Raw genomic sequence first — 9,335 nt, 5'->3', positions numbered from 1 at the left:
GAGCATGCGCAAACAAGCAGCTGCTTGATGATGACGCCTTTAGGGACAGCTCGGAAACTCGTAATTCAATGTCTTAATTTGAGTAAGAGTTATTTTTAAATGCTGTATCAAAGTCATTTTCCAAAAGTAGTCTTATGGTGGTAGGTGTTTTTATTTTAGGAGTCTATCAGCCCATGTATGTATGATCCCTGTTATATTTTTATTGGACTAAAATGTACATGCACAAACAGTTTTTGCGTTTATTTGTTTGCATAATGCAGGATGTCTCAGTATTCCTTACCAAAAATTGATTGATAATAATGTTATTCACAGGTACACACACACACACAGGAGTATCCTCTATAGCTCAAGTCGTATTGGCTTACAACAAATACAAATGTGAACGTGATGGTGAAAACCATGTAATAATGATGACACTGACTTCTTGTTATAAACATTTTATAATAAAGATAGTTGGAAGCACAAACCATAGTACCATAAGACAACAATAATTAAAGGCCATAAAAGCATAGAAATATTGAACTTGAAATCTGACTTAAAGTGAGCACAGAGTGACTTACAGTAAATCCTGTTTTAGGAAACCTAATGTTGGTACAGTGTAAGATCAGTAACATTTTAAAATATGTCATCTCTCTCCATTCTCACAGTATGTTAAGGGTGAAAAAGCATTCAGGTCCCTCTTCTGTAGAACATATTTCAATGTACACAAAATATGAAAACGTAAAAGAAATTAGCAACAGAAATATCTAAGGACAACATAAAACTTCACAGGATTGTGTCCAAAACACAACCAGTATTCACTATTCCTCAAAAAGCGTAACATACTGCAGGTTACTAAGATGTGAGGTACTGGAAATATACCAGTCAGATCATTTCGAGAGGGAAAACACACAAATAGACACAGGATTTAACATGAGAACATACTGATTGTTGAGCTGCGACACTCTGCAGAATACATGATACAGAACTCAGAATCACAAAATAAATAAATACATTATATCAGAATGGCAGAGGGTCTAATTCACTGCTAGTTCATCCACTGTTATACAGTTTATGTGTTTCACTGTGTTTGTGTTTATGGATTAAAGCTGTATTAATCAAGTGAATCTTGGAGACGTTCATCCAGGTAAAATAAGCAAATTGTGTGTGTGTGTGTGTGTGAAAACTGTTAACAGCTGGTAAAACCATCATGTCATTTTTTAAGGCATGCATCTAACACTATTTAAGGAAAATTTACTGCTTTCCTTTGTCTTTTTTTATCCAAGTTTATGCATTTGTACCCAACGATACCCTGAAAATACCTATTATCATCTCAACTTGTAATATGTTGCATTAAATTAAAGCTATTGAACTATTTCATAGTGTGAGACAGATTATATGTCAAAACACATCACTGTGATTAAAGTAATATTTTGACATTTTGGGAATTATTTGTTTATTTGCTTTCTTGCTTAAAGTTAGATGGGAAGATCGCTGCCACTGTCATGTCAATATGAAGCTGCCGCCAGCAGCAGATTACTTTAACTTCTGAAGACAGGGGAAAAACATCTAGCTTGGCTAGCTAGTCCGACACATAACCATAAGACCACAATCTGTCATCTTTACACTTCTGTTTTAGTACAGATTAAATAAATGAAATATAACATGTTGATTAATGAGGTTTAGTGATGCTGGTAGGCAGATTTTGTGACCTTTCGACAGAGCCAGGCTAGCTGTTTTCTTCCTTTTTGCAGTTTCTGTGCTAAGCTTTGTGAAATCAGCTGCTGGGAGTCGCTTCATATTTACTATATTGACCGGAGAGTGGTATCAATCTTTTCATCTAACTCTCAGCAAGAAAGCAAATAAGCTTATTACCCAAAATGTTGAACTATTCTGTTAAATAAGCTCTTGTCAATGAGTAAATCAACTGCAACATGCAGATGGAGGATGCAACTGACAAGTCGAGATGCTCCACTACACAGGGGGTCATCACCAGACCCTGAACTACAACCATGGATCTTAAGACTCTCGGTCACTTCACTGTCCCCTCAGAAATCCTTGCGCAGTCCTTAGAGTCTGTTTGTCTTTGAAGGGGAAGCTACTATTCAGCTACACCACGCGACCTTCGGTATCGCTTTCACTTGAGCAGATGAGTGTCCAATTTATTACATAATATAGTGGGGAAATTCTCTGACCAGTGTTTGTCATTCTACACTAGTGAGCTTCAGATTGCTCTCCTGCAGCAGACAGAAGCCATGATCTGCGGTTCTACACGGCGGAAAGGTCGATACGATTGGCTGAGTTGGTGCTTTTGTCCCATGTGTTCATTTTGGTGGGAGACACGCCCTCCTTGTTTCCATTCATCTGCAGGATGGGAAGGAGATGTTAAGACTCAGGCAGTTAAAAGTTTAACGGCTCATTTTTGCTTGAGCAAATCTTCAATGCCAGCACTCACGATATCAGAGTTGAATGGCTTCACATTGATGTTTCGGATGGAGCTGCTGGTAAGAGACCACACCTTGGTTTTGTGTTTGAAAGCAGCTCTGACCTGCAGAAAGAAATAAAGGCACAATGACAGACAATGGTGAGAAATGTGAGGCAAAATACATCTTGTCACCCTAAATCAGAAATCGCCCCCTCCCTGCTAATTAAGTACAATAAATATCACCACTAATTGAGACCCTAGAGCTAAATTAAACTCTAGTTGTTCTTATTAAAACACATACTGATCATATTTAGCAACATACCTCAGAGTTGAGAAGACAGTGAAACAAGAAGACAAAGAACCCCTGAAGCACAGGAAAAAAATTCAAACTTTAGTAGAATTTTCACAAATGGCTGCAAACATTTTGTAAAGGAATAAATCCCCTAATCAAGTACTTACTTGTAACGAATTGAATACAGCAAATATATATAGGAATGGCAGAGAGTGTGTGTTGACAGCAAGAACGCCAAAGATCCAGGAAATGCCGAGTATAGGCAGGAGCACAGCCACTGCCTTTGCAGTCAGCCTTGAAACAAAGCAGGGGACAACCATGTTTATATCATTAGCATTTAATATGAGAACAATATTTAATAAATACAAAACCATTGGTCTGATCATGACAACAAATAAACTCACTTGACTGCATTGGCATCTCCATGAATCTTGTAACTCTCTCCACTGATTCGAGATATGATCCTGGTCACAGATACCAGGATGCCGATGTTCACCTGGAAATCAGAGAGGAGGTTAAATACATTTGACTCAGTAGCACAGGAGATATGATTTTCTTTATTTCCTCCTCGAATAGAATACAACTTTACAATGAATGCAGATTGAATTAAATTATGCAATAAATTTGGGAACTGTAAAATATGACAAATGCTAATTATTACATTCATTCATTTAGCAGACGCTTTTATCCAAAGCGACTTACAATTGCTAAGTATGTCAGAGGTCGCACGCCTCTGGAGCAACGAGGGGTTAAATGTCTTGCTCAGGGACACAATGGTCTCACAGTGGATTTGAACCCGGGTCTCTCATGCCAAAGGCATGTGTTTTTGCCACTGCACCATCACCACCCCAAATTATTGCAAATTATTGCAACTTCCTCACCACAATGACAAACAGAGCTGGTGCCACAAATGCCCAGATGGCTCCATTCTTCAGCGACAGCCAGCAGCTGAGAAAACAAGGGCAGGGGGGAGAGTAAAAAGGAAAAAAATTACATCTCAAGTAAAATGCTATAATGCACTAATGTAAATATCGAATGACATATGTTTTTACATAAACGCTTTTGAATAACACTGAAGACATTTGATGGTTTTCAGTTTCTTTCAGGTGATGTAATTCTCATGCAGTTCCATCAAGCTTTAATGGAGTATAATGAATTCCATATAATGCCTATATATAATGCTGGTCATACTTACTTGTCAACCTCGCCATAACTGTCCAGAGCTGATGTCATGGACACAACACATATAACCAAAGGAGATCCTGAAAAAGAAAGAAACAAACGCACATGTTACACATTTACTAAAAATGTGGGGTGTGGGGTGATTTCTCCCGCTCTCCTTGCACTTTGCTTGTGCCCTGTTGTGTTCAAGTACCAATCAAGTACAGAGCCAACACACCATATCATGGCAGCTTAATTATATTCCCTGTATTGATTACATACACATTTATTTACAGTGTACGCATCAAATCGAGTTGTTCTGTGGAGTTTTGTTTCAAGTTTGCATTCAGTGTATCAACAAAACACATTGTGTCTATCATTGAGGTCTGATAAATGTATTGAATGCATTTCCTTTCTTTAAAATTGTTTTGCAAAATCGATATAAAAAAATATTTTTAATCCATGTCTGCTTGCTAGGAATCTTCTTCTTCCCTGCCTTTGTTGGCATATTGCCGCCACCAACTGTCACAGCGGGGACCCAATCTAATAAATATTGGTCAAAAGCTCCACAGGGTACCTTTAATTATGTACCAAAACCACAACTTGCAAAACACTGAACCTGAGCCTTTTAGGCCCCTGTGGACCTGGGCCAGAGATCACAGGGTTAATAATGAAGCCTGTTTTAATGACAGCATCAACACAAGTTACCAACATATATCTCATATTCTTAGATTAACAGGAGGATTTTGGAATCATCTACAACCTATTAGACCTAAAAGTCTTTGACCAAGGCATACAGGTTATGCCAGATTGGGGCCAAATATTACAATATTATTAATTGGATTTATTTTAACCTCCACAGTGTCATCCAAAAGTATGCCTCGGTTAATTTAAACCTTGTGGCCCTGTTAAACATTGTGACACGCTTTATACTTGTCGTCCAATCTGTTAAACTCCACCCATTGTAGCGCCTGTCTTTACATACACTTTTAAACCCAGTGGTGGTTTTATTTGTCTGATGTGCTGCTAATTGCTCATTTCCCTGAAAATAACTCATTTCATTTTGGTGCCTTGATCTTTTGGCATGTCAAGCCCAAAGGTTTATAGCACGCTATACTACGAGGAAACTTTGACATTGAAGGAGGAAAGGAAAGATAAAGTAGTCAACAGCTTGTATCACAGCTAATAGCAACAGCAATCCATTATAAAATCAGTATTTACTTTTTTATGTATAACAGCTATATGTCAGACAATTCTCCAGCACATAATTTGCAGTTGGCCACATAAAATGAAAAATTACTCTGGCCAGAAGAAAGGAAGTCATAAAAAACGGGATCGTTTTTCCACTAATGGGTTCAGCATGTGAAGGAGAGACTATGCATTCCTCAGCAGTCAAAGACATTATACGTATGTCCCACATTCTTTTTATCTGTCCGTCAAACTCCGGTTCACTGAGATCAGGAGAGGCAATTGTTATACTGGAATGTAACTCAAAGCAGATTTATTTAACAGGGTCATAGTTATTTACTTTTCATTACCACAATTTGACCAGTAAGGTCACTTAAATATTGCCAAATCATATTTGGAGTAATGGCTTGGCTTGAGGTAGAAGCCTCATTGGGTAAAATCAGAGACAATAAAATAAGATGACACAGTGTGTTCTTGCACAGACAAACGAAAAAATGACATCGGAAAGAAATCACACAAGCTATAAGACAGATATGTTTGTTATATTCTGAAGTGACTATGCCAGATATATAATTCCATCTAAGTGTAGTAATTAAAGACTGCTGCCTACCCCAGCCAATGCCATAGTAGTAGAAGTGTTTGCTGCCCTCTGAGCCGAACACCTTAACCACCATGCTGTAGAGGTGGAGGCCCTCCACCAGCATCCAGGCGAAGGCGCTCAGAAAGAAGAAGTGAAGCAGGACAGCCATAATCTTACAAGGCAGCTGGGGAAAGGGACAAAATAAGGTTTTTACCATCAAAACATTCTCTTTTCATGATTATCTATGTACGCTATACTATTAAAAAGCATTTTGTCTACATCATCTTAATCATTTACACAACCATTATAATCATCATCAACAACATAATCTTAACTGCGTGCCTACCGTTCCCGGGTCGAAGCGAGCGCTGATGAGCAGTAAGATCTGAGCCACCAGGATGGCGAAGGACAGGTTGGCGTGGATGTGGTAGCGTTGGTTGCGGATGGTACTCACTGACCTGCACAGGAGCAAAAAGGCAACATCACATTAATTTTATATGGTACTTTGGTAATAATAACTTAGTATATAAACATAAAACCTGTATGTTTTGAACATTGATGTACAGTGCGTTACCATGTAAGTAGATTTATGAAATAAAATATACACATACACTACAAAATATAATGAGTGTGGCATATTCTTAAAAAATCTATGTTGTTCATGTGATTATACTCACGACAGAACTGCAAAAGTGACCAGAGTGATGGCAAGACAGAAGATGGAAATTGAGCAGCCAACATAACCAATGGTTGACAGTGCCACCCTGTGGCCAGTAGTGAGCTGTGTAAAGAGAGACATTACCATTAACAATGGACAAAACAATATGTAAAAACAGCAATATTCTGTCAACATGGTGGGTCAGTAAATAGTGCCACCAACGCACATGCAAAGCTAGTGCAGGCTGTTTCATTCGGCCTGCATCATTAGCCAGGAAATTCAAATGGGCAACGCTGAGTTTAAGATGATGAACACAATACTGACTCTCATTAGTATTTCTCAGGCAGGCTACTCTCCAAGACTGAGCATTCTGTCATAAAAGCTTCAGCAAAATGGTTTAAATCCTCCTGTAAATGATAACACACAGATGTTGGAAAAAAAACATTTCTAAATGATAGGTACATATTATGTGTTTATATACTGTATTTAACAGTTTTTTTTATGTATTGTTGTTTTTCTCTTGTATGGAGTCACCGTAAAAGTACAGTCAAATAGCTGTTTTTAACAAAATGTACAGTGATAACTTTTTTCCATATGCCCACATTCATAGCGTACAGGATAGTGGATTGATGTTGTTTTGGAGTTAAGGCTATTTTGAGGATTTGGGTTTGATTCTCCATTAACCGTCTTCACATGTGCCTTGTCATTATTAGGGCAGCGAAGTCTCAGCCTTCCAGAAAAGGGATACGTGGGATGCTCCCTCGCAGCTGGGGGATGAGGCAGCCCACTAATTAGAGACTGGCTAAGGGAAAGTATAGCATCAAATAGACTTCTGCTCCTTAAATACAGCACTGGCCCACTTAGCTGCAATAAGAAGTCCTCTTTTCTATTTAAAGGAGCTATTGTGGATACGGACCATAATCTCATGGCACATATTCTTGGATAACAAAGAGTTAGACTGCGGTGATAAAGCATACAAGTTTGACATTCAAAATAGCTCTACATGCAGATAGTAGAGCAATTTGTGTGCAGGACAGTGTTCAGAGAAGAGTATTAATATTCGCCCAGACGTTTTAAAGGGACAGTTTTTGGAGGAGCTTTTTTTCTCTTGAGACTGTGGTCGTGGAGGAATGCACCACTGACCTGTGCAGCGACCCAAAAGAACCACACTTAATCATGGTTGTCCAAAGCACTTCTGTATAAAACCACCAGTAAAACCGACATTGTGATTGTGTAGGTCTGCTTACAATTGACCTACAAAGAGGAACAATAAACTGCCCAAAGGCTGAAGCGGGGGCTTCTGGTTGTTGGGTTGCTGTGTGGTAAACCACTACTTCCTGTCTAATTATGTTCCTACAAATCTACTTATTTTGTGACAAAAACAGTGAGGGAGGGACACACTTTTGAATACGGCTAGTGTAGAGTGATAAACCTTCCTCTAAAAATTAGTGGGAGGCTTACTAGTTTCTGGAAGTTTCAGATTAAATCAAACACACTGTGGAGAATATCAATAATCAGCATTTTTCACAGCAGACACTTTGACTCCCCATTGCAGGAAAAGCACAGGTACTCTCTTCTATTCTAGTGTAATTCTAGTGTAAGTTGATAGTGAATTAGCATGCAAAATACCAGGATCACAGATGTATTGTAAAAACTGTATACTAGACTCAAAGATGGCGCCCATGCACTTGGATAAAAATTGCCTACTTGGGCGCATAAGCCAAAAAGTTTTCTGGCCCACTGGCGTCTCCTGCGTGTTCCTGCTCAGCCTGTAGACATTATATTGGGAAGACATTGTGCACATAATTCACGGTTTTCAAGGCTCCGGAAAAGTTTTACAAATATGAAACCCTCATAGATTAAAAATTCATACTGTTCAGAGCAATAATTGATCATGTTTGCATTTTGAGGCATCCTGTCAACACCTCATCGTGACTTTTATCCTTTACACCTGTACTTTTCCAACTGTGACATATCAAAATGTATTCTGTGAAAGAGGTCAGTGTTAAAACTATGATAATCAATGTTTTCACAAGCTGAAAACACAATGTTGACATACGTTAATGTATTATCACCTCATAAAGGTGACATAACACACATCCAGCAGATATGTAGCCAAGTAAGCATTCATTTGGAGCGCTGCTTCTGGCCACTCTGCAAAATTAAGTCCAATCTTCACTCTCCTTTTAGCTTTGTTATAGTCTCCAGCAACCCCTGAGGGCTCTTTAGCTACTAAATACCTGTCTTCTGTTTTGTGCTGGGCAGGTAGTGTGCAGTTTTCACTAATAACATCATACCTGCTTTGATCAATTGTTAAAATAAAATAAATAAATTAGAGCAGCTTTAAAGAGTAGCCAAAATGTCATACCTTTAAGGGCACCACTTGCATAAGTATGGCAAAGTTGGTAAGGTGGTTACACAAACACACAGAGTATGTCATGTTTCCATCTGTGCGCACACAACCTTCGTTGGACCATACTCCCTCTTTTGAACTGAAAAGGAAGACAGTTAGGTATTATTCACAGAGAAAATATATAAAGATATATTAATACAAAGATGCTAGCATGAACAACACGCGTACAGAAAAATAAAGTGTTGGAACCCTGCTGGCAGGGATTATTCAACATGAGTGGTGCCATTGTGGTAGGCACACAGAGAACTTTCTTTGCTGAATTTATCAGGGCAATCTGACAGGGCAATCCAATAAGTCACATTTTTCTTAATCTTCAGGGCAAAGGGGAGTAAGGACAGGAAGCCTTTGAATCCAACTAAAACACACTCCCTTTTAAAATTATTTATGCTGTCTAAATAGCCTTCTGGCTCCACTTATCAGATCACCGTTTTCATTTTTTTACTGAGAGCTGTTGCTCAAGATACACTAAACTGAAACAGCAACACATGTAACACAGCATGTTTTTGATTTGAATGAGAAAAGGGGAAATGCACCTTTTCCCCCCAAATCATTGGTCATTTCTTATGATTTAAAGACTTAAAGACTTAAACAAAACTATGCATAGAGTCAACAATCAAGAGAGATAAAATCTCCTTGGCT

The 9,335-nt window shown here is 38.5% G+C and overlaps 1 protein-coding gene across 3 annotated transcripts in view; it reads right to left on the bottom strand.

Moving 5' to 3' along the window:
- Positions 1 to 351: 351 nt before the first annotated feature.
- The window catches only part of adgrd1 (adhesion G protein-coupled receptor D1), a 28,422-nt gene continuing 19,438 nt past the window's right edge, over positions 352 to 9,335 (bottom strand). For all 3 annotated transcript variants that reach the window (XM_046035150.1, XM_046035151.1, XM_046035149.1), the window contains 11 exons: positions 8,652 to 8,775; positions 6,303 to 6,406; positions 5,972 to 6,083; positions 5,656 to 5,809; positions 3,892 to 3,958; positions 3,578 to 3,644; positions 3,101 to 3,192; positions 2,864 to 2,990; positions 2,727 to 2,768; positions 2,435 to 2,527; positions 352 to 2,343 (listed from right to left, as the gene is read on the bottom strand). In XM_046035150.1, coding sequence (XP_045891106.1) covers positions 2,248 to 2,343; positions 2,435 to 2,527; positions 2,727 to 2,768; positions 2,864 to 2,990; positions 3,101 to 3,192; positions 3,578 to 3,644; positions 3,892 to 3,958; positions 5,656 to 5,809; positions 5,972 to 6,083; positions 6,303 to 6,406; positions 8,652 to 8,775 — 1,078 coding nt within the window. In that variant the 3' untranslated portion in view covers positions 352 to 2,247. The remainder of the gene's footprint in view (positions 2,344 to 2,434; positions 2,528 to 2,726; positions 2,769 to 2,863; positions 2,991 to 3,100; positions 3,193 to 3,577; positions 3,645 to 3,891; positions 3,959 to 5,655; positions 5,810 to 5,971; positions 6,084 to 6,302; positions 6,407 to 8,651; positions 8,776 to 9,335) is intronic.

The sequence above is a fragment of the Micropterus dolomieu genome, linkage group LG21, assembly GCF_021292245.1.
Source record: "Micropterus dolomieu isolate WLL.071019.BEF.003 ecotype Adirondacks linkage group LG21, ASM2129224v1, whole genome shotgun sequence".
Classification (NCBI taxonomy): Eukaryota; Metazoa; Chordata; class Actinopteri; order Centrarchiformes; family Centrarchidae; genus Micropterus; species Micropterus dolomieu.
This window is presented reverse-complemented; position numbering and strand designations above follow the sequence as displayed.